We start from the raw sequence: 24,767 nt of genomic DNA on the forward strand, positions 1-24,767 counted from the left end.
ATAGCCTTAGACCTATTCCAAATCTGAAAAAGCAACCACAAGCTAGTTCTTCAGGAACAAAAAGCACAATGATGCCTCAGCCAGATGTCAACAGAATCAAATGGACACCTGTTTAAGTGGCCATTCTTTGGCAGGAAAAGGGTCTGAGTGAGCAATTTACTTTGTGGCAAAGAAAGATCTGGAGGTTCACATCCCTACATACCTTCTGTCTTCTGAACCCATGAAGATGTTTCTCATGGGTTTAGAAAGAGAAAGAATAAGAATGAGGGACAGACCCCCCAAGATATCTCTTCCTTCATCTCTACACATTGCATTGACAATACTTGAAGGACAAAGCAAGCATCACTGGATTGTAGAGGGATCCTATCAGCAACCCCTGAGGCCTCAATCCTGGGGCAACCCCCACTGCTTCAGGCTTTGCCTCCACACTATCTCCACCCCATCTCTTCCCACTCCTTCTCTGCCCTTTTTACAAAGCTCTTTTCCCCTGAGTATGTGAGCTGGGGAATTATGTGGTGGCCTGGGGTGGGACAGCAGCAGGGGTCAGCATCGCTCAGTGGAGCAGGGTATAGCTGGCTGGGGCACTCCACTTTCCACTACGGCAGTGAAATGGAATGATCCAGCTGGTAGACAGTGGGAAACAGTGCAGGTTGCTGAGTGCATCGCTCCACTTTCCAGATTCCTGCCACTGCACAGAGTGCAAGGAGGGGACTCCTGCTGTCAACTTGTGCCAAGCTGTGACAGACCGGGCCAGGTCTGGGCACAGCTGAGGGCGTCTGCTCAGGGTGAATTCCTCATCTTTGGGGCTCCTTACAGCCCCAGACTGGAGACCTTTCCAAATAGGCCACAAACCAGTCCCACAGCGCGCTTCAGCTGCCTGCCTGAAGCCTCATGAGCAAAACCCCTCCGACACTCCAGCAATATCTGTGCCCCAGATGACCCTGGGCTTCATACACAGGTGACGGGTTTTAGAGCCCAATCTCACCTTCCCTGAACAAGTTCTGTCCAGTTCCAAGAAACCAGCCACAGATCCCAGGTCAATTTACCCTCTGGATCTTACCCACAAGATCACGCTGAGCCAGTCCTTTAGAATCTAAAATCTAAAGGTTTATTACTACAAGAAAGAAAGCATGAGAGTAAGGTTGTTAAAGTATCATACATTACATGCATCAAATCTCCCAGTTCTCAATGCAGGCTTGCAGCAGAGATGTTATAACTGCTGGCTTAAAAGTCTTTGGTGAACATCCTACATCAGGATGGGTCCACAGTTCTTCCCGGCTCCTCGATCCCTACACTGCTGCCTCTGGGATGAAGGGCTGAGCTGAGCACCAAGATGGAGTCAGCCACATGGCATATTTATATCCTCTCCTGGCTTCTTTCATGCTGGGGACAGTCACATGGACAGTGGCCAGGTGTGTCTTTTGCCTCCAGAGGTCCATTGTTTCCTGGAGCTTTGCTCATTAGCATGTCCATGGACAAACATTCCTGGCCCATTGCTCTGCCTCAGACAGAGAATCCTTCAGCATCAGCACAGAGTACATATTTATAACTTCATACACAGACATTATAAAATTACATGAATAGCATATATAGAATCAGAAGAAAGTAAGCTTTCAGTTGACACCTCACATGGCCCCGTTCGTACCAACTTTTGGGGCAAACACTCCCCCATGGGCGCAGCAGTGACCTGGCTGCTTCCCTTAAACTCCAGTAACGTGACACAAGCCCCCCAGGTAATCCTCTGGGTCCTGCAGGCTCCCATCAGTATGAGGGACTGTTCCATCCATAGAACAATTAGGATGGCTGCTGTGGGCATCCCAAAGTGCAGGGCCCAAGGCAGCCACTCCAAACCATCCTATGAATGTAACGCTCTGCCTATCAAAAATAAATTCAACCAGCAAGACTGCTAGAACATGTAATGGGAGAGACTTTTGTTTTGAATTCACTTAGGCTATGTCAGAAGACATCTTCCAGAAAAACTTTTTTTTGAAAGAGAGCATCCACACAGCAAAAGCAACGAAAAAGCGATGTGTTTTTTTGAAAGATAGCATCCACATTTATTGGACGCTCTCTCGCATTTAAGTTGTGATTAGTATGGACGGAGTGGTCACCAGGGCACTTGTGTTATTTCCTGGAGGCCTCTTCTTTCGAAAGAACTCCCTCTTCTGCATCCACACATGCCTTTTTCCAAAAAAACTTTTTTGGAAAAAGGCTTCTTTCTTGTAGAAAGGAGTTTAACGCTGTCGGAAAAACCCCTCCCTTCTTTCGACTTTCCGTCGAAAGAACACAATAGCAGTGTGGACGTAAGTGTAGTTTTTCCGGAAAAACAGCCATTTTTCTGGAAAAACATTGCAGTGTAGACATACCCTTAGCTTGTTAAGTTATGTGTCAGTTGAGTTTCACCTTTTATTTCTTTGTAACCAATTTAGACTCTTATGCCTCATTACTTGTAATCACTTAGGGTATGTCTACACTTGCAGCCTAATTTGAAATAGGGCTGCAAATGTAGGCATTCGAAATTCTAAATATCCCGTGCTTAATTTGCATGTTCCCAGCTGGGCACCATCTTTGAAACTGACAAGCCCGGAATAACTGCCCACGTCTACACGTGGCAGTGAAACGGGCGTTCTAAATAAAGCCCTAGTTCGAAATACCTGTTATTCCTCCTGCAAACTAGGGCTTTATTTCAAACGCCCGTTTCACTGCCGCATGTAAACGTGGGCAGTTATTCCAGGCTTGTCAATTTCAAAGATGGCGCCCAGCCGGGAACATGCAAATCAAGCGCGGGATATTTAGATCCTGGGCTTGATTTGCAATTTCGAATGCCTACATTTGCAGCCCTATTTCGAATTAGACTGCAAGTTTAGACATACCCTTAAAATCAACTTTCTTGTAGTTAATTAACTTGTTTTATTGTTTTATCTAGACCAGTATATTTGGACTAAAATGTCTGTGAAACTTCATTTGAGACAACTGGATTTGTAGATATCATTTTCTTTTAACAAATGACTGACTTTCTATGAGCTTGTATTATCCATAAGGAGAGAGCTGAGCAGTACAAGACGCACATTTTTGCTGCAAGTCTGGGACTGGGAATTTGCTGGTGTTGCTTTGCAGTGTAATTCAAAAGTGGCTGGCCATAACATTCATATTGTATTGCTGTGAATAATTTATATTCTAGAGGCTTTATGTGAATTGACCAGGAGTGGTTGCTCTCACAGCAAAGCAATGTTAAAGACACCCAGGTGGGGAAATTGAGGGGTCACAGCTGTTTAATAGTCTAGATTGTACCCTGGGTAATGACACAAGTTGATTGGTAACTACTTGGCCAAAACTGATCCATTAATCATCATTATCTAATCATATCTTCTAGGAAAGAGGAGTTTAAGAGGGGCATTTCACAAGATGTGTATTGTGCTGATAGGGAAGGACAGGAAAGAAGTTGAAAATCAGTGTCAAGAGTGACCTAGAGATGATAGGATGAGAATGGACAAATGACATATGTGGCTCCAGTTAAATAGGGTAGCATTTTGGGATGCATAAGAAGATAGATAACAATGCAAAAAGTTGGGAAATGATGACTTGTGTCTATGTAACTTTGATATAGCTACATCTGGGATACACCCCATTCAGTGTTACATACCTCAGACAAACTGGAGGGATTTTTAAGTGGAGTAACAAATAATTGAGGAGTTGAGAGATGGATTTACCAGAAATGATTTTAAAAACTACATCTGTTTAGCTTGGATAAATTACAACAGAAGGGAGCTGCGGAGAAGATGTGAAAACCATCTATAAATATTTGACAAGAGAAGGAAGATTTATCTGGATGCGATCAATGTAAGAAAGTAAAATATAGGTTAAATAAATTTCAGGAAATACTTCCAAACAGTGAGATTTGCTAGTGAAATAATTTTCCTGTGGAAGAAGCTGAAGCTCCATCACTTGACAGATTTAAAACTAGACTGGTTAAAGGATGGGACAGGGAGATGGACGAGATGAGACCTCCTATTTTTTCCATCCCTAATTTCTATGGAGAAACACTAGTTGAACTAGTGCCAGAGATGACAACGGGAGAACAAGCTTAAACCAAGAAAGGGACAGATGCTAAAGGCATTTAGTTAGCATTTCTTTATACACAGTGATGCTCACAAAATACTTGAAAAGAGTTAAGCTGCTGGTGAGCTAATTTGTTTAATTGTTTCTGTGTATTCTCCATCTGTATCAATCTGCTGTATTTTGTCATATCTAAATTGTAAGCTCCTTGGGACAGGGACCACTTTTTTGTTTTGTTCGTACAGTATCGAACAGAATGGGTCCATGATTTGGGCACCTAGTATCTGACTAAGGTCCTAACTGCTAAAGTAATAAAAATACAATAATAAATAACAATATAATATTAAACAATAACAAAATACACCAATGATCACATTCTGCCCTGACTACCTTGTACCATCTCAGCTGGCAATTGTGGAATGAGGCCAACCAATTAGTTAATTGAGTAAAGTACCAAGGGTAAATATCTTGTGGAAAAACAATTAATTTGGCAAACAAAAAAAAAGTAATAGAAAAAAATGCAAACTGAAGGGATGCATTGGATCTAAATGGAGTTTTCTGCCTCCTTTTTTCCCAATCCTGCATTATAGCATTATTTCCACATAGTTAATTCCCCCTTGTGAATATATATATATATATATATATATATAAAACTTTCTATGGAAAAAGTAAAGGATTCATATAACTCTACAGCACTTTTCAGTTCAACAATGACCAGACAGTCATTTTCAGTGTCTCAGAATAGCCAGCAGAGGGCACATTCATACAGTTCTGTTCTTAGGAAGACAAAGTGGATGAGGTAATATCTTTTATTGGATCAACTTCTTTTGGTGAAAGAGATAAGCTTTGGAGATAGTGAAAGAGACAAGCTTTGAGTGTATCTCCAAAGCTTATCTCTTTCACCAAAAGAAGTTGATCCAGTGAAAGATAGTATTTCATCCTTCTTGTATGTCTAATATCCTAGGACTAATACGGCTAAAATTCTGCTGTTCTTACTTTTCTTTTGTCCTTCCAGCACTGCCTGAGTAGAACCATCACAGAAAGTGCTGCCTCAATATATATGGGAACAGAAAAAAGTTATTTCCTATTTAACTTTTGTTTTCCCCCCTGATTTTAGAGGTGCTGACTCAGTACCCACAACTCCATTTAAAGTTAGCAGGAGATGTACCCATCTAAACCTTCTGAAAATCAGGCCCTTTATATATGATATAAAAATAAATGCATGAAATTTCAGATGGAATAAGAGCCGAGCTCAGGCCAAGCCCCAGTTCTGGAATGGTTTGAAAATGCTGGACAAAAACAGCTTTCTGATTGGCTCAGCATGATGTCATAGCACCAAAAATAGATCATTCGGATATCTCTTTATCAGCAATACCCAGGAAATGCCAGGGGAAAACACTGTAAAATTTTAAATAATTAGTGTTTCCTAATAGCAGTAAATGCCTCAAGTATTGTGTGGGGACTGAAACGTGGCTTGCAGTATACCCCAGAGCTATACAAAGAAACAGAGCAAGTATAGGGGCACAGTAAATAGCAGTGCCTTTGGTGGTAAAATGCAGTAACACAGTGAAATGCAGAGCTGTACCGCAATCCTAATCTGTCTCATTGTCAGCAGCAGAGAAGCCATAGGAATCTGTGAAAACTCACGCTGCTGCTGATCATCTAAATAAAAGGGCTTAATATAGACAGAGACAAGAGTTCAGATCACACTTCATATCCCCTCATTTGTGATAATATTTTCACGGTCAGAGCACAGGGCTGAAGTCAATGAAGTCTCATAACTTTTCACCTTTAGGTGGGAGGCATGGACCAGTGTCCACTTTGCACTCTCCATCAATCCTTGGCCTCAGTGGGGGAAGCTAATGATCCACCCAGTGGACCAGATTCAGTGACGAATCCTGGTCAAGTGCCATCTGAAGCACATATGCTAAAAAGAGGATCTTCAGGTGTTTGCTTCAAATCTCACTCAGTTGATAATTACTGAAAGTGACATGTTGAGTTGACTATATGAAATAGGTCAGTCTTAGGTCAATTTTTAATTGGGACAGGTTTTTGCATTACAAAATCCATCAACAAAATTGGCCTATTGCTGAAAATTGCAGAAGAGAAGTATGATTGAATGGAGCAGGCAGACACGAATTCTCCTTTCTATCCTATGAGGTGAGGCATGTTGGTGGACTTTGCACAAAAACCACCTCTGTTGTAACTGTTTGGTGATTATGCAGAAGAATTCAGTCTCCCTGACTGTTAACCTGTCACTTTTCATAGAAGGTAAAGTGTATTTTTAAAATGAACAAGCTAAACTTAGCTAAATTTGCTACTTGGGAAGGTGGAAAATATAAAATTGTATGGGTTAAATAGAAGCAAAAACTGATAATGGAGTATTACATTATCCCCAGAGTACTAAGGCAGAATTGACTATCCCACACTCCTACACTCTCTCCTCACTTATTGAGTGCAGAGAAATATTTATTCTTTTTAAACATTGCAGGTCACTGTGTAAAACAACCACATGGAGTATGGATCCGTTTTAAGCTTTCTGGGACAGAACTGGAGCTTCTCTTAGCAATTGGGCATAAAGAGGAGGAAGCTGGTGTTCTACTAGCTCAATTACACACAAAAGAACAAGAGCTGTCTTTTCTGCTCAGTAGATGGAATTTGCTTTCTGAAACTCCAGAGGAAACATAATTGAGGTGCTGTCTACATTTCCAGTCAAAGCCTTAAACCTAAGGATTATGCTGAAGTCAAGGAGCTCAGAGGCTGTATGGATTCTCATTGCCTATAGGATGTTTCTGAGGCATTAGAAGGATTAATTACAACTAAGAGAAAGGTTCAAAAAAGTTCTTAGTGCTACTTCACAGGAAAATAATCCTTTAAGTTAAGAAGCTAACTGATGGATTTCTTCCTCCCCACTACATTTCTTTAGGGTGAGATTTTCAATAGCATCTAAGTTATTTAGAAACATATGTTCCACTACAGAGAGACTTTTGCTCCTAAGTGAATACTGTAACAAAAATTGCATTGCTAGCTCAAGGAATTGCAGATGCTCTGCTGTCTAGATATCAAATTATGTTTAAAAATGTCTTCTGCTCCCTGTCTCCCTCCCATGACCCCAAAACATCTGTTTCTCTACGAAAATTTCACATACAAACCAAATATGGTGGAAGACTCACAGCCAGAGACACATTTTGTACTGAGTACTGAAAGTAGGTGCAATCTGTAATGTGGACAACATTGCAGTCCAATACAGGCAAACACTTAATCATATGTTTAACTTCATGTATGTGAATAGTCCTACTGACTGTAGCTGAACTAGTCACTTGCTTAATTTTAATCACATTCTTAAGTGTTTAGTTAGATCAGACTACAGCCTTCAGCATCGTGCAGGACCAAGCACAGATTGGCTTTTCTCATTATTGTAACATCTTGTGACTTCAGATAAATGAAAACACAGCGGTGATGAATAGAAAAAGTGCAGGCTGGTAGTTGGGGGGTGTTGGCAGGAAGCCAGGAGAGCCAAGGGCAGAAACTGTTGAAATTTGAATTGAGATATACCTGTCTGCTTTTTCCTTTGTGTGAGTTAAGATAGGAGCTGCGGAAAGCAAGATGAAGTAATCAGAACTACCATGCCTACAAGGAATATTGGGTATGGGAATGGACTGGGTCTTGAAGTACTGATCAGTATGGATCATGATTAAATAAATAAATGCATATTTAGTCATGATCAGATTATTTTTCCTTGTTTTGTTGTTTGGTTATATTTCTCTGTGCTAAACCTAAGGGCACTCCATTTTCACTGTATCTAAGCTGTAGCTCAGAGATACCATTTTCTCTGTGTTTTAATCTGTTTTCTCAGTTGCTCTGTAATACCTAGCAACCAAGTATGCTTTATCAAGTATATCTTTTGTTTACAAAAATCACCTTTTGTAAGGTGATGATTTGATTCTTGTGTCCTGGAAAATAGCAGAGTCTATGTGGCCTAAGACTAAAAGATCAGCTATCAGAGATTGCAGAATAGTGATAGAGATGCAGCCGTGTTAGTCTGGTGTAGCTGAAACTCACACTCACAGAAACTAACCTTCTCCCCTCACCCCCACTCTGTTCTAAAATTTGATTTGTCAATTTCACAGGCATTCATTTTTTTGATTGCATCACTTTGGTACATATGGTTGTGCCGATTTTCTTCCACATATTGATCTGAGGAAGTGGGTCTGGCCCACGAAAGCTCATCACCTAATAAACCATCTTGTTAGTCTTTAAAGTGCTACATAGTTCGATCTTTTGTTTCAGAGATTGCAATTTGTTTTCTGTTTTCCTCAAACACTCTTGTGGTAAAAGAGCTTGGGAGTACCCCTCTGAAAGAAGTTCAAGTGCTTCTTCCTGGGTTTCAGAAAAAAGCGTTTTGTTTTTACACTTGATGGTGGCAGCTACTTTCCAAGGGCAGGACATCTGTGACCGTGGGAAGTTTTTGTAAGCAGAAGCCTAGAGAGGCAAGGTATTTAAGGCCTCTTGCAGGCCCCCACCTTCTACACTTGGGCTATGTCTACACTCGCGGCTTCTTGCGCCAGAATTATGCAAATGAGGCTAAGTGTGGAATATCGCCGAGCCTCATTTCCATACCTAATAAGCCGCCATTTTTGCAGAAGAGGCTCTTGCGCCAGAAGGAGCTGTATACACTGTCCCTTCTTGCGCAAGAAAACCCCTCTTGCACGATGCCATTACGCCATTATTTTCAGGAATAACAGCATTGTGCAAGAGGGGTTTTCTTGAGCAAGAAGGGGCAGTATAGACAGCTCCTTCTGGTGCAAGAGCCTCTTCTGCAAAAGTGGCAGCTCATTCGATATGCAAATGAGGCTCAGCTATATTCCATGCTTAGCCTCATTTGCATATTTATGCCACAGGAAGCTGCGAGTGTAGACATAGCCTTGCAGTGCCAGAGTAGGGAACAGCTTTGACAACAGCAAATATGAGATTTTTCTGACTCCAGTTTCATTTGCTGTATCACTATGATATCATAAAAAGAGATGTGTATGGAGGGGAATTATTGTGTGTGGGAGGATATTAAGGCAAGTTCTGTCTACTTTAGGGAAGCTTTTAAAGCTTTTTAAGCTTTTTAATCACAGCTAACATGATTTCCACTTCACTTAGCAATGGCTACAGTTAGAAAATGTCCTACTGTTGGCAGGACTGTGGAAGTTACAGTCATCACAACAAAATTGTTTTCTATTTTGTTTTGTAAAACAGAAGTGAAGCAGGCACCTCAAGGTGTGGTGAGATCCCGCAGGGATAAAAGAAACTTTAATTTCTTACAGGTACTGTCCTATCACAACCCGGGTCCCTGACAACTCTTTAAATAGCTCCCTGCTGGCTTTTACTGCAGCTCAGCCAGTTCTTGCTGGAGCAGCACACCCAGGCGCACCTCTTTACTTTCACTTCTAGATCGCAGAGGCAACTCAACCACTCATTAAACAGTTAATTTTGTTTTGTTTGGCTAACACTGTGGTGACAAATAGTGTTGAGATGCCCAGGTATTTATTCAGGCTTTTAAGGTGGTCTAATAACACAGCTGTGACAGCTCAGCCATGACAGGTAAGAAACAATAATTTAGCACTTGTCAATTGAGATGCTTAGAATGCTTTCTAAAGGTAAGGATCGTTATCTCTGTTTTCCAGATAGAGAAACTAAGGCATTGAAATGTGAAGTGACTTGCTGAAGGTGAAGCAGGAATCAAACTCCAGTGTTCTCAACTGTAGTCATAAGCAATAACAAATTATTAGCAGCACCATGTTTGTATCAAAGGCCTTTGAGCAAGGCCATGAGGCATAGAACTAAACCCCAAGAATTTAAGCCCATTCATACACTCTGAGAAGGGCAAGTACTACAACCTCTCCTTCTAGATGCATTATGGCTTTTCTTCTTTAGACAAGAATGAAAAAAGGCTTTCTCTTTTTAAAAAAATATTTGTGTTTAGATTTACTCCATTTCCTTAAGATAGTCTTACAACTTTTTAAAGGGTTTAGTCTGTGGCTTCTTCTCTTCCCCCCAACTAAATTCCGCATATGATTGTTATTCTAGCATTGCTATGTGCTCAGTACTCTGTTCCTCTCTGCCTTCTTCAGTGCTTTTTCCCCTTCTTTGTTAACAGCTGCCGCCCACTCACAGTATTAACTTCATAAGATTTTCTGCATTTTATCCCCCCTCCCCCACTTTCATCCTCTCAAATTGCAGAGATTTTAAGCATGAACCATATGGTCACAAGTTCCTCCCTCAAAGTTCTCTCATTTTTATCTCTTACCAAATATTATTGTTTAGAAAGTGGGAAAGAAATGGAAAATTACAGGTGCAGAGAACAGCTGGGATTTAAAAACACCACATTACATTTATAACTTCAAAAAGATTCTTCACAATCAATAGGAATTATTGAAACAAGATTCAGCAGACATTATTACATGCCATGATATCAAATATAAACTAAGATATTGTATAGATTGTCACATTACTGGATTTTAAGAGAAGCAGCCAGATCTCTGCATGGGGAGGGGGGATTTGCCCCAAAATTTGGTACAAAGGGAGTCATGTGAGGTGTCAAACGAAAGCTTACTTTCTACTGATTCTGTATATTTTCTTAATATACCTGTATAATGCCTGTGTGTGGAATTATAAATATGTACTTACTCTGTGGCTATGTCTACACTGGCGGCTTCTTGTGCAAGAACATGTCCACATTGCCATGAGCGAGATGTGCTTTTGTGCAAGAGCATCCCTGGCAGAGTGGATGCTCTCTTGTGCAAGAAAGCTCTGGTGGCCATTTTAGCCATAGGGCTTTCTTGCACAAGAAACCCCTGCCACACTTTCACACTGCCCTCTTGTGCAAGAGCTCTTGCGCAAGAGAGCTTACACCTGTAAGAAAAGAGTGTAGCTCTTGTGCAAGAAGCCCTCTTTTACCACTCCCTACTGTAAATGTTCTTCCGCAAGAGTAGGCAGGCAGTGTGGATGCTCAGCAGGTTCTTGCACAAGAACAGCCATTCTGGCGCAAGAACCCGCCAGTGTAGACATAGCCTGTGTTAATACTGGGAACTTCTCTGTCTGTGGCTGAGCAATGGGCTAGGAATGCTCAGCCAATGGATATGCTAATGAGCAAGGCTCCAACGACAATGGATCTCCAAAGGCCAAAGACATACCTAGCCACTGACCATGTAACTCTCACTAGCTTGGAAGAGACCAGGAAAGGATATAAAAATGCCATTTGGCACCCTCCATCTTGGTCTTCAGCTCAGCTCTTGATCCTAGAGGCAGCCTTGCAAGGAACCATGAGCTGGAAAGAACTGTGGACCCATCCTGTCATAGGATGTACACCAAAGACTTTTAAGCTAGCAATTATAACATCTCTGCTACAACCTTGCATTGAGAACTGGGAGATTTGATGCATGTAATGTATGGTACTTTAACAACCTTAATCTCATGCTTTAATAAATCTTTAGATTTTAGATTCTAAAGGATTGGCTCAGAGTGATTTGTGGGTAAGATCCAGAGTGTAAATTGATCAGGACCTGTGGCTAGTTTCTTGGAACCAGGAGAACTCGTTCGGGGTAGGTGAGATTGGATCCTATAATCCCTCACCTGTATGTTAGGCCCGGGGCTGTTTGGGGCACGGAGAGAGCTGGGGTGTCAGAGGGGTTTTGCTCGTGAGGCTTCTGGCTGGCCAGACAGGCAGCTGAAGTGCTCTGTGGGACTGGTTTGTGGCCTATTTGGGAAGGTCTCCAGTCTGGGGCTGTAAGGAGCCCCGAATTTGAGCAATTTGCCCTGAGTGGCACCTTCAGCTGTGCCCAGACTCTCACATAGATTAAAAAGACAGACTTCAAAAATCTCGGAGAAGAAACAGAAAACCAAAGCATATATTAGGAATCTAGATGCTATTACAACCTAGTGACATGAGGTAAGATATTACCTGTCTGAACCTAATTGGCTATTTCAATTGCATGAGATTTTGAGTGATCTGATTTAAAGTAGTTCGGAAGATTAAATATCTATGGAAAGGGGTGAATTAAAAATGTTTAGACCAATTTGTGTAGTTAGAGTGGGGAGGAGTGCAATTGGAAATTTCACCCAGGAAATTGAAGCCTGTTCCTTTGATGTCCATCTACTATATATTTGAGAGAGTCTGTTTGTCGTTCAAGAACTCTTCCTAAATGGTAAGAGTTAGGGACACCAAATTCAGTATACAGCTTCCTCTTATCATATCTTAAAGCAAGGTTAAGGTTTAGTCGTGCCAGAGAAAAAGGGATGTACCAGGAATGGGAGTGCTTCTCATGAAACCATACAGAAATGAGACAGAATCCTCAGGGAGGTGTAAGTGGCTGGCTGGGGGTGCCCCAGCCTTCCAGGACTGATCCAACCCTAAACCTCCCACCCCCAAGCACCTTTTAGGTAGAGCAGAGTGGATGAAACTTCATCCATTAATACGGGAACATTGCTGACTGTTCCCCTTGGTCTGGGAGTGAGGGGAATGTGGAGTTTGCTGCATTCCTCACTCTCGCTGGAGAGGGCAGGTGTGTGTGTGTGTGTGTGAGATGAATCTGGACCAGCCCCAGGTGGAAGGACATGCACTCTCCACCAGCTCTGCCCACTGGAGCTGCAGCAACCATGGAGAGGCACTTCTCATCTGGCTCCAAACTGCTGCGGTGAGAGAGGGCTGAGAAAGTCTTTTCTCCCTGGTGCAGTCTGCATATTGAACCTTCATCACCAGCTCCACCCCACAGCAATTATTTAAATGAAAAAAAAATTAAGGACCCAAGCAACCCCAGGGTAAATCTAGTACCCTACAAAGAAAGGGGACTGAAATTAGTGCAGTGGACCTTTCATTGAAAAATAATGGACCCACACATAATTATCACATGAGAGGCAGGCTATGGTGGCAAAGTAAAATTAAACCCTAACAAAGTTAAGTCATTTTGGAGAACTATCAGTCCTTTTGCTCATCTCTGTATTGATGTGAAATGCATGCAGTGATCTGAGATTTAAAAAAGGAAATGACACTGAATCATTGCAAAGCTTTCTGCTCCTTGCTTTGATGCTATCACAGCAAATTAGCTGTTAATTCAGTTGCACTAGTATCATACAGGGTCTTGTAGCACATGCTGATTCATGATACTGACTGGAACAGAAAAGAGACATGTGTGTGAGAGAAAGAGAGAGAGAAAGAGAGACTAACTCTGCAGCAGCTGACATTGATGGCTCAGAAGGATAGGAATAGAGGTGGGAAACAGATACAGAGGAAAGATAAAATATAGGTGGATGGAACACAAAGATTTTCAAAGAATGTGTACTCAAACTATCAGGTATAACCATCTTTTTAAATCTGTTTTTCCTGCCCTTATTACTATTAATAAATAGGAAACCTGATAGTTGGTAGCAGCACAAAAAGAAGACCTCTGACTTGCATAATTGGATAACAGAGCAGCTCCCTGTTTCCTCCTAGCTTCATTGCTCCAAATCTGTTTGGGGGAAAATGAACAAGGCAAGAATATGAACATGCAAGCTGCTCTCTTCTTTGCACCTCAACCTTCCATGAAAATAGGCCTATTGGCCGTGCCTGCAATGCATATATTTAGAACACCAGCTCCCACTGGTGCATAAACTTTCACGCCACGATTTGGACTGTACTTACTCTAAGCAAGACTAATCATTTTAAGAAACTCTTCATTGCTACGATGCCAGTGTAGACAGCAGTAAAATAATCTTACGATTAATTTTCTACTCCCACTACAGTGCACTGTTTAGATGTTATGGCTGGTTGAGTTTTTATATTCTAATAAAGTACATTCAATTTGCCCAGAAGTCCTTTATTTGTGCAATTAGTGCTGCACACAATGTACTTGTGATAACTGTGTGAGCAGCCCACACTGAAGCACTCACAGAATCAATGGCTGAATTTTAGTGAATATTCAGGATGATGAAAAAATATGGTTCTCACTGAATGCTGTTATCAGAAAGTGAAAGTTACTCACTGGTGCAGTAACTGAGGTTCTTTGAGATGAGCGTCCCTGTGGGTGCTCTATTCCATTTGCTGTTATAAGAGGAGGGCTCGAAATCTTGTAACTCATTTGAGGCTGCAGAAAGTCTCGTCAACTCTCCCACAAGCCACTGCTCCTGGGAGTTGTGTCAGGAACTGCAGTATAGATACCTTTATGCTGAGGCAATTGCAATCCTTAACTAGAGTTCTGTACGTGGATGTGGGCAGACCTGCACTCAGAACAGATGGCCAATGTGGATATTCTGCACCACCTCTACTTTCATGAATGCTATCCCACTTACTGACAGTTCAGTTCTTTAATGTTGATGTAGTTTTTTAAACTGAAACACAAAGCTTCTTTTGCTGCCAAGGAGCTACTAACCAGTCATTACAAGGTCCGTAAAGCTGTATTTAGGAAAAAGACAGATTACATATTCACTGCATATAATGAAATACCTTCCATTTTAATAGTAACTTAGGAGGATGTTAAACAGCACCTACTAAAGCTAGACATTTTAAAAGATGAGCAGATTCAAGTAATTTGAATCCAAGTATTTAAAAAGAGCTGGCCGAGGAGCTCTGTGGAGAACTGATGCTGATTTTCAGTTAACCTTGGAACAATGCGAAGTTCCAGAGAATTGGAAGAAAGCTAATGTTGGAAGAAAGCCAATATTTTAAAAGGGTTAAGAGGGACAATCTGGATAATTTATAGACTGCTCAGCCTAATTCAGATTTCACATAAAATGAAAGAGCTGATAGAAGACTATTAATACAGAATTAAATAATGGTAATATAATTATTGCTAATCAACATGGATTTATGGACAATAAAACCTTAGAAACATAGGGGTGTTACAGATCCTTCAGAGCTCAGCAAATCTAGCTCCATGAGCTGAGGCCCAGAAGTAAACACAGATAATCCTTGATAGGTGTCTGTCTAACCTAGTCTTAAAAAGCTCCAATGATAGGGATTCTACAAGCTCCTTGGGAAGCTGTCATGATCATGGGGGTTAGCCAGCAGCCAGGGAACTAAGTCAGGTAGATTCAGCCAATAGGAATTTCAAACTGGGACAATGGAATGTTTTTTCTCTCTCCTTTGTCCCTGGGCAGTGTTTTCTCTCCAGCTACTGAGGGACACAGACAGAATTTCTCCCTCTAAGAATAGACTCGTCACTCTTCTGTAAGTAGGGTAAAGTTTAGATAAATCTGTTAGGTTTTATTGTTTTATGATTTGGGAAATGGGATCTGATGTCTGTGCACTTTTTAAAAATGTCTTGTTGCTCTCCTTTGTAACTAAGTTCTAGGCCCATGGTGGGGTTTCCCCCCCATGAGTATTACTTTGTGACTTTTCCATCTAGTCATGATGCTTGCAACAGGAATATTGTGGTGATAATAAAAGTTCTCTCTCTTTTCTTTTATTAACCTGGTATTGGTTAATTTTTGTGTCCTGGTTTTACTTTAGGGGATGAGATTTCCCAAGTAATCTCTTCCTGGTTTCTTTATTGTTACTTGGGTGGCAGCAGAGGATTTTATCCTCAAAATCTAGGTTGCTAAGATTTTGGGGGGGAAGTTTTATACCAAAGCCTGGTAGATAAGGTTTTGGGGTACTTTTGCTGGCCCCCACTCCTGCATGTATTGTGCCAGAGTGGGGAAGGAACCATGACAGAAGCCTATTCCAGAGTTTAACTATTTTATAGTGATAAAGTTTTTCCTAATATTTAACCTACATCTCCTTTGCTGAAGATTAAACCCATTACTTTTTGTCCTACATTCAGTGAACATGGAGAAAAAAAATGATCAATATCCTTGTTATTATTGTCGTTATTATTGTCTTTAACCTATCTGAACATTATGATGTTCTATCACTCTTCTTTTCTCAGGACTAAACATGCACAATTTTCTAAATTTTTCCTCATAGGTCAGACCTTCTAATCCTTTTATAATTTTTATTACATACCTTGGGACTCCCTTCAATTTATCATCTTTACCAACATCTTTCCTCGTGTGTGGCAGCCAAATTGAACACAGAACTTTAAATCAAACTTGATATGTGTATATAAACTAGGGTTGTAAGATCCATATACATGTTTAACTGGTTAGCCATTTCAAGAAGAGGGCAGATAGGAGGGAGATGTCATTCCAGCCTTGCTGGAGTGCTCTCTCCCTCCCCACACCTCCACCTACCGTTGCAGGTAGGAGCTGCACCAGCTGGGCTAGAACAGCCCCTGCTTATGGGGTGCACAGTTCTGCCATGGACAGAGGCTGCTTCAGCCCTGCCAGACCAGCTCCTGTCTGTGTGGAGCCACTTGCCTATGGTTGGAGCAGCCAACCCCCATCACAGTTCAGGGTGAGACTTATCAGTTAACTGGTTAAACAATTACATCCCTAATATAAACAAATGAAATTGTAAGTTTTATTGATAAAGGTAATAATGCTGATGTAACACACAGACTTCTGTGAGGTAGTTGTCTTGGTACTGCATGCTAGTTCCATTAAGAAAAGAGAATGATATAAAATAAACATGGCACAAAAATGGGCTAAAACTGGTTATCTGATTTGTCTGAATTTTTTTGTATATCAGGAATCATTACTGTGTGTGTGTTCCGAGTGGGGGGTCTTATAGTTCTTGCCTCTATTTTATTTAACATTTTTATCAATGACCTGGAAGAAAACAAGATAATTACTGATAGTCTACGTCTACATCGCAGGCTTCTTGTGCAAGAACTGTTTTGTGCAAGAGTTCTTGCACAAAAGGTCTTGTGCAAGAGCACGTCCACACTGCCATGTGCTTTTGCACAAGAGATGTGCTTTTGTGCAAGAACATCCATGGCAGTGTGGACACTCTCTTGCGCAAGAAAGCTCTGATGTGCAAGAAACCCCTATGGCTAAAATGGACAAGAAACCCCTGTTGCCTGTCCACACTGCCTTCTTGCACGAGAGGGCTTATTCCTCGTGGGGAGAGGAATAACTTTTCCGCAAGGAGCCCTTTTTTCCGATGCTTTATTGTAAATTTATTTGCGCAAGAACGCATGCACAGTGTAGACTCTCCACAAGTTTTTGTGCTAGATTAGGGAAATTATAGGTCACTGATAAGAACAAATCCAATCACTTGGTAAGATGGGGCAAACAATATGCATTTAATTTTTCATCTATGAACAGAGAATGCAGAGCATGCTTATAACATGGGGTGGGGGAATGGGAATCTAGTCTGGAAAGCCCTAGTAGATAATACACTGAACATGATCTCTCAGGCTATGTCTAGACTACAGAGTTTTTCCAGGGAACACATCTGCTCTTCCAACTTTTTTTTTTGCAGTAGAGCAGACGCGCTCTTTGGGAAGCCCCGTCTTCCTCGTTTCATGAGGAAGAAGGGCTCTTCCGAAAGAGGAGGTTTTTCCTAAATTTTCCGAGTGTAGATGGGCCAAACTCTGGAAAAGCCTCTTCCAAAAAAACAATAGGAAAAAGGTATGCAAATTGTGGAGGGCTATTTGCATATCTTTTTCTGAAAAAAAAAAAAAAGTGTGACAGTTTAGCCATAGCCCCAGTGTGATGATATGGGCAAAAGGACTAGTGTAATCCTTGAGTGCATAAACCAGGAAGTTATCAAGGAGGAGAGACAAGTTAAATTGCCTCTATATTTGGCAGTGACCACTTCTGGAACATTATGTCCAATCCTGGTACCCAAAACTCAAGAAGGATGTCAATAAATTGCAGAGGGTTCAGGGAAAAATCATGATATTGATAGAACTGGAAAACATTCCTTATAGTGATTGAACTCCTTGACTCTTAAAAAGAGAAGACCTTAAAGAGAAGGCCAAAGAAGGAGTTGTTCACAGTATGTATGCACCTACATGGGGCAGAGAAATTTAGAGGGCTCTTCAGTCTAGCAGACAATGAAATAACAAGAATCAATGCCTTGAAATTGAAACTAGACAAATTCAAACAAATTCATTCACATTTTGAAAAGTAAAAAAGTGAAAAAGGAAAGAAAATGAGAGCAATTAACCACTGGACAATTTCAAGGGCTGTGGTAGATTCTCTATCTGGCAATTTTTAAATCACTATGGGATGCTTTTCTCAAAAATCTGGTTTAACTCCAACAAGAATTAATTCAGAGTCCTAGGGTCTGTGTTTTGCAGGTTAGACTAGTTCACAATGGTCCCTTCTGGGTTTACAATCTATGAGTTTGATTTAAAACAAAAACAAACCACCCCACCCCATCCTTTTCTATGGATAGGGAGAGGCTGCACTCCATCTTTGTCCACTTGCAGCAGAGGCCATGAGGAAGAAAGGATAGCAGCCAGCTTACTCTTCCTCTGTGAATGTGAGACTTTTGCAAGGGAGGACAATCCATGGCAGGATAGTGACTAGTTTCTGTTCCCTTTCTGGCATTTGGGTAACTCTAAGGGGGGGAAACTGGGAGCAGAATTTGCCTCACAGAACTGATCTGGAAGCTTGACCTTTCTGAAGTCAGGGCTGAGAATGCTGGATGCACTTGCATAGATTGTATGATCCAAAAACATCCTTCTTGGGGAGGTTCTGAAATTCTTGGCTCCTGAAAAAGGTATTGCTTTCTGTTTGAGAGGAGATAACTTACATTCACAGTTTGCAATTTCAACTTTTGCACATTTGGCTAACAAGGTTAGTGAACAATGTATGTGTCTACCCCCACATAGACAACATGCTTCTTGCAGTTGTCACATAATTATGGAAGTTTGAGAAATAAAGAATATGTTTGATAACCTAGCCCATTTCTGTGTCAGTGCAAGATTTTTCACTACAACATATTTCAAATGTTTTGAGAAATCTAATTTCACCTCCTTTTCCCAAGCCCCTTACCCCTTTGAGGAAAAAATAGGCGCAGGTTAATATTAAATATCCTGTGGTACCTTTTGAAGAGATGTGCTATAACGTGTCACTTGTTAGTATCCACTGCTCCAGAACCAGCTGCATATCACTGTATTGCTGTTAATTACTCCTACCTGTGCCCCCATTCCCTATGTGCTCCCACTGTGCCTTTATATGGCTCTGCTCTCTCAAGCCCATTCACCCCTAGACTCAATGTCACCCCCACGAGCTCCTGAGCCTCACCCAGTCTGTCCCCCCAATAGCCATTCTGAATCTCAGTCTATATGACCCTTCAGCATTCCCATGTGCCTTGCTCTGTCTGTCTTCCATATCCCATGTTTCCTCATCTGGCCCTGTGGACAGGTCTATAAGGAAGACAGCCTCTCCCCTTCCCTTCTCCATGGCTGGCTGAGCTGGCTGCACTCTTTTCTATTTCCACAGCAGTCCCTGGTAGGCAAAAGGTGTAACTGCAGTGCCTTTCCAGCAGAATGAATTATCTGCAGGATGTATGAATTTTGCACATGTACAGTGGCACAAAATTCCCCCAGAGGTGTGTTTGTAGAGAGCATTTTATCATAAAGAACTCCATAGTTTAACAATATTCTAGCAAAACACAATTTTTCAGGCATACACTTTATTTCATTCATATTTCACAGTCTGTTCCTATAAAGCTTTTCAGAAAAAAGTCACATTTTTCATCAAGTTCTTATACTACAGTATTCAGATTTTGCAATGCACTTGTAGGTACAGAAAATATTTACATTCAACCATAATTATCAAAGTTTTTTAAAAAAACTTCATGATAGCAATTAAAAATTCAAGATGTATAAAATTATTAAAACTTTTACATGAAAGCAGAAGAAATTTGCTTGACCCGTCAGTCTTCCCTTTTCCTAGTCATTCCTGACAGCTGGTGGCAGCAGCAACAGACAAAGCTTAAGCTGCAGAAACTGTCCAGGTGACCTTTCAGAGCTCAGGACCTCTGGCTTAAGACTAGTTTGTTAAAGCAAATTCTAGTTGATCCACATATAAAAAACCCCCCAAAACCTCCAGAGTCAATGCCTAGAGAATTGTTTAATTGAAGTGGCTCCTGTTTTTGGTAGGCAGGTTCTGGATTCTGTCTAGAACTGGCTTCGGCTTCTGACCAAGTCTATTAAAACAGTTTAATTCTCTCACTATAGCTCCATTCCCATTTATTTTACCAAATTTACAGCTAGAGTAGGAAAAAAGCTTCACTAAGGCGTCCAGCAATAAAGGCAGCATTTTGTATATCTACCATCAGTGCCCTCCAGCATACTTCATTAATGTGCTAAATTGCTAATTTATCTGGGGATATGGTTTCTAAGTAACCTGATTTATTCAGTAGCTTTGAAGATTTTTCTAATCCAGTATATACAGAATAAGAAGTTTAGATTCTGACTGCCAGTGTGATTTCTAAGCAATTGTTGAACTTCTGTTCATAGTTTTATTACATTCACATATATTTTATATAAGACTACACTAGTTAGAAAGGTCCATCAGCTCTGAGCATACCACTTTAACCCACTGCCTGTGAGAGAGCCTGTGATGTGCAAACTACAGCAGATTTACACTGTCTAGGAGTTTTCCTACATTAGCAAATAGATTATACCCTGGTTAGGGTAATTTTCTGGCCTATCTGCTCCACCACAGCAGAGCAAGTGGGAGCCCTCTCTCGCTTACTTTAAAACACCTCCAGTTGAGTTTTTGTCATCCTCCATTCCTTTCATCTCTAAAATATCCACAATTCATTCTAGATCCATTACTTCACTTTCCAGAACAATCATTCTTAATAATTAGGGTCTACACAATCTCAGATGGGAGAAGAAGAGCTTCCAAGGAAACAAAAGGAACTCGCAGTAGGACCAGGTGGCTCATATGTTTATTCCCCTCCCTCCCAGTGCCATACACAAGCACTTGGAACACTCTGATCAAAGGACCAACCTTTACTCCCTTTCAAAAAGGAGGTGGTGGTAGTTCCACTGTAGTAACTTTTGGTTGTGATACTCTAGTGGATTCAGGTGTTTCAGTATTTGGCCAAGACCATGTGATGCCCTGCTGCCATATGTAGCCTCTTGTTTGAATTTGGTATCACTATGCAACGTGGCCAAATTCTAATCTTCTGCACCCCTCCCCCACTTTCTTTGGTGGTACTCTACCCGACAGCTGGAATTGTGCTTAACTATATTCAGTTGGATTCTGAGAGGGACAGAGTCATGCAGCCATCTGGGAAATCTCTCTGTAGCTCCAGAGGCCAGTCCATGCTTGACTTCCATGTTCTACCCCCCTTGAGGCATGTATGCAATTCCTTTTCAGTTAGCTAAGTAAAGTGCTGAAAAGAGAAGTCTCGTTTCCTACCTCCAAAAAATTTTCTAAGGCATTTGTTACAGTAATGCTGTAGGAGAATTCTTTAGGGCCTCTTGCAATGTTCATCTGAGACCACGAGAAGGGTGAAAGGGTCAAGTCACTGAATTTTAAAGACAAAAGGCCAACTCTAAAACTTTAAATCAAAATAATTTAGGTTTCTTTATGAGAAACTGAAATTCATGCAGAAAATATAAGAATGTCCAAGTAATACTTGATCACATTAAATACAAGTTTAGTTTGAAAGCCATTGTCAAATCAAAGGGATCAAACACTGATCATATAATTTAGTATGGGAGAGATGGTTCACTTCATTCTTAGATTACTCATTCTTAGATTATACAGGAGTATTTGAAAGACATGGCTCATGTTGAAGGGAATACAAACGAGTGACAAGTTAAATTTAAACAATACGAATGTGTCTGTAGAACAGCGTTTGAAACAAGATTGCCAAGTTCATTTGACAATAAGTCTAATGCCTCTACAGTCCAGTACACTCTGGATTGGCAACATCTGTGATTCGGCATGATTTTAGTTAGCTGGATATCCACTTATCATGGGTGTGGCCAAGTTTCCTGCAGGCCCATAAAGTTTGTTTACAGCCACCAGTCGTGGCTCTCAGTGTTCTGTGCTGTTATTTAACTCTAATTTACCCCTAAATGTCTTCTAAGAGACCAGTAAGCAGTGGAAGTGTTGGAAATGCCACTAAATGTAAGCATGTTTTTATGCTTTATCTATTTACTTCCTTATACCAATACAGTAAAATTGTATAACAACATTAACACTTTGTTATGAAGAGAGCTGATAAGCCTTGTATATGGTGTATCAGTACAATCATACATTACTAAGCAGCGTTACAAGCACTGTTCAGTTTATTCACCATGGTGAAATAAAAATAAAGAGAGCTAAAGAGGTTCAACCTATACCAGAATCATTGTGTGAGTGCAGGCTTCAAGATAGGAAGGTTGGAAATGATAATACTCACCTTGAACATTTAACGCTCTTTTCAATATAATTCAGGTCATATTCTTGTGACGTTGTCACAAGGTGCCCGGAGTCCCTTTTAGTGACACACAGATGTTTTTTATAAGAAACAGGGCTTGTTTCACTTTAGAACTTGTATAACCATTTTTCTCCTTCTTTAATCTTAGCAAGATGATTTCACAGCCCGAATAGAGTCTCTCCTAAACAGGATCAAGACCAAAGGATGCATAGTTGATCTTGCTAGCTGCCTAGCAAGGAACATATTTTGGGGAAGTGCTATAGCCTGTATTATAAAGGAAGTCATACGATTTAATCACATTGTTCTCTTTTGGCCTTAGAATCTATGACTCTTCATTGTTTGACAACTAAAAAAATCCCATAAGAGCTGATTTTTTAAAAAAGTAACAGTCAGTGTTTGTCTCATTGCATACCTGGGAAATCCAAAGTCACCTTGCTTAGTACAGTTGTTTGCCATTAATGAGCAATGCAAATAAACTTGCTTTGAAATAAATACTTCCAGTGCAGATTTAGTGCTTTCAGGTTTTCACCCAGCTCTCAACTTTAAAGAAGCTAAAATAGGCAGGCTGACAGGGCCTGCTTAGAACTACTTGTTACATGTGTTTCTAATATCTCCCCCTCTCCTGCTTGCTCAAGCTATGGACTGGAGCGCCACTTAAATGCAAGCAGGACTCCACTTGCTCAATGTGGTGATTATCCAAAAGCAAGGCCACCTTGTGTCTTTGGAGTACTAACACAAAGCCAGATATACCATGTTACCTGTCAAGTTTCCTCTTTCCCAACATTCATAAGTGGCTACACTAGACCAGGTATTTTTTCCCCAGTCTGTGAATTGGCTGTCTGGAGATGGGCGCGTGCGTGAGCAAGGAAGGGAGAGGGGGGGAGAAGGATAAAAAAAGGTGCTTGCTAGGAAAGAGCCATTTGCAATGTTCTTCATCAGAAGAGTGGGAACACATATCACAGCACTTCCACACCTACATGGTCCAAAGAAGCGCACAGTTACTCAGCTCTAGGTCACATGAAGCAGTGCTAATTCCTGCCAAGGTCTACCATTATGCCATGTCATAATTGGCATTTGGGACAGTTTATTAATGGTATGCTGCTTTGTGAATGAGTTTTTAAAGCAGTCTCAAACTTAAAAAATGCTTTTGTAAAAGCTTGAGACAAAGGAAATGAGGCACAGCAATCCCTTGAACAGCTATATATCTTTTGTACTATATGCTAGGATATGTAGGAGAAGCCTGAAGGATGCTGTCAGCTTTATCTGACCCTGTTAGAGATGCCTCTAGCTCTGCCCAGGCTTCAGGAGCATTGCTCTTTATTGCCTCCATGAACAATTGTGTTTGCTGCTTCAGTCGGTCCAGTTCAATCTGTGTTATCTGGTTCTGATGAATCAGCTCCTTTGTTTTCAAGGTGATCTCCAGCAATCCAGACCTATGCAACACAACAAAGGTATTCTGAAAGCGCTTGCGCTTGCTTTGCTGATGCAACAATAGGTCAGGAGTAGTGTAAAGTTCTTCTGCTGCCAATGATGGACTGTAGGTTGCAAATTGCATGATATGATGTACTGGATTCTCCATCTCAGGAGATGTGCAGTTTGATGTGTGGAGGAGTCCAGTAGGAGAAAAGGGCATCAAACCTGGGGCCTTCTGATTGTCAGTAGATATATACTGAAAACCATCAATGGTTGACATTTTTTCACTAGCCACCAAACCTGGAGAACTCTGCTGAGTAGAGTCCTGAGCAGGCTTACAGTCAGGTGATACTTGGGGAAAAACACTAGTATTACTGCACATAGCAGTATATGTGTAAAGCCACTTCTATCCGCTGGTTCTCCCTCTTCCCTCCAGATACAAGACACAATCTCTTTTGCAGGGATGTGGTGCTGTCTTTGTGTAGAAGTTCAGGATAGACAAGTAATTTGTAGAGTCACTTCCCTTTTCACCAACAAGACGAGAGTTAATGGGAGGAGAGGTGGTTGGATGAAGAAACACTAGCTCTGGTTGAGCTGGAATCACTTCAAAAAGTGGCTGAACGGTCCAAGACAGAAGCTGTGATGAACTGCTTCCCTGAGAAGTATGGGTGGAAAAAGTGCAATTACTACAACTATCCAGTGTAAGAAAAAAAATGTTAGAAAAGCTTTATCAGAACAAATGAGCTTGGTGCCAATGCTTGTAGACATTTTTGTTAAATGCTGCTAGTTGTAATGCAATCTAAGTAGGTTTTACCTCATATAAACTCATTCTTCCTTTGTGACATTTGGGGACATTGCTAGAGGCAAAGTTGTAATTCAGAATCTATTTACTTGCTTAACAGAAAATACATTTAAAAGCCATTCAGTTTTAGCATTCCTATTTATGCTAGCACAAGCTGAGAGAGCAACCCTCAGCTGGAGGATATGAGAACAACTACAAGTGCCCAGAAAACTTTAAAAGAAAGTCACAACACTTAAAATTATGCTTTTAAAA

The 24,767-nt window shown here is 40.9% G+C and overlaps 1 protein-coding gene across 1 annotated transcript; it reads right to left on the reverse strand.

Annotated features, from left to right (window-relative positions):
- Positions 1-19,038: 19,038 nt before the first annotated feature.
- Positions 19,039-24,542, reverse strand: CIPC (CLOCK interacting pacemaker). Its single transcript, XM_075926108.1, is given in 2 exon segments — positions 19,039-24,368; positions 24,528-24,542. Coding segments are annotated over 2 exon segments (870 nt in total). The 3' UTR covers positions 19,039-23,513.
- Between the last annotated feature and the right edge of the window lie 225 nt (positions 24,543-24,767).

This window comes from Pelodiscus sinensis, chromosome 4 (genome assembly GCF_049634645.1).
Source record: "Pelodiscus sinensis isolate JC-2024 chromosome 4, ASM4963464v1, whole genome shotgun sequence".
Lineage (NCBI taxonomy): Eukaryota > Metazoa > Chordata > Testudines > Trionychidae > Pelodiscus > Pelodiscus sinensis.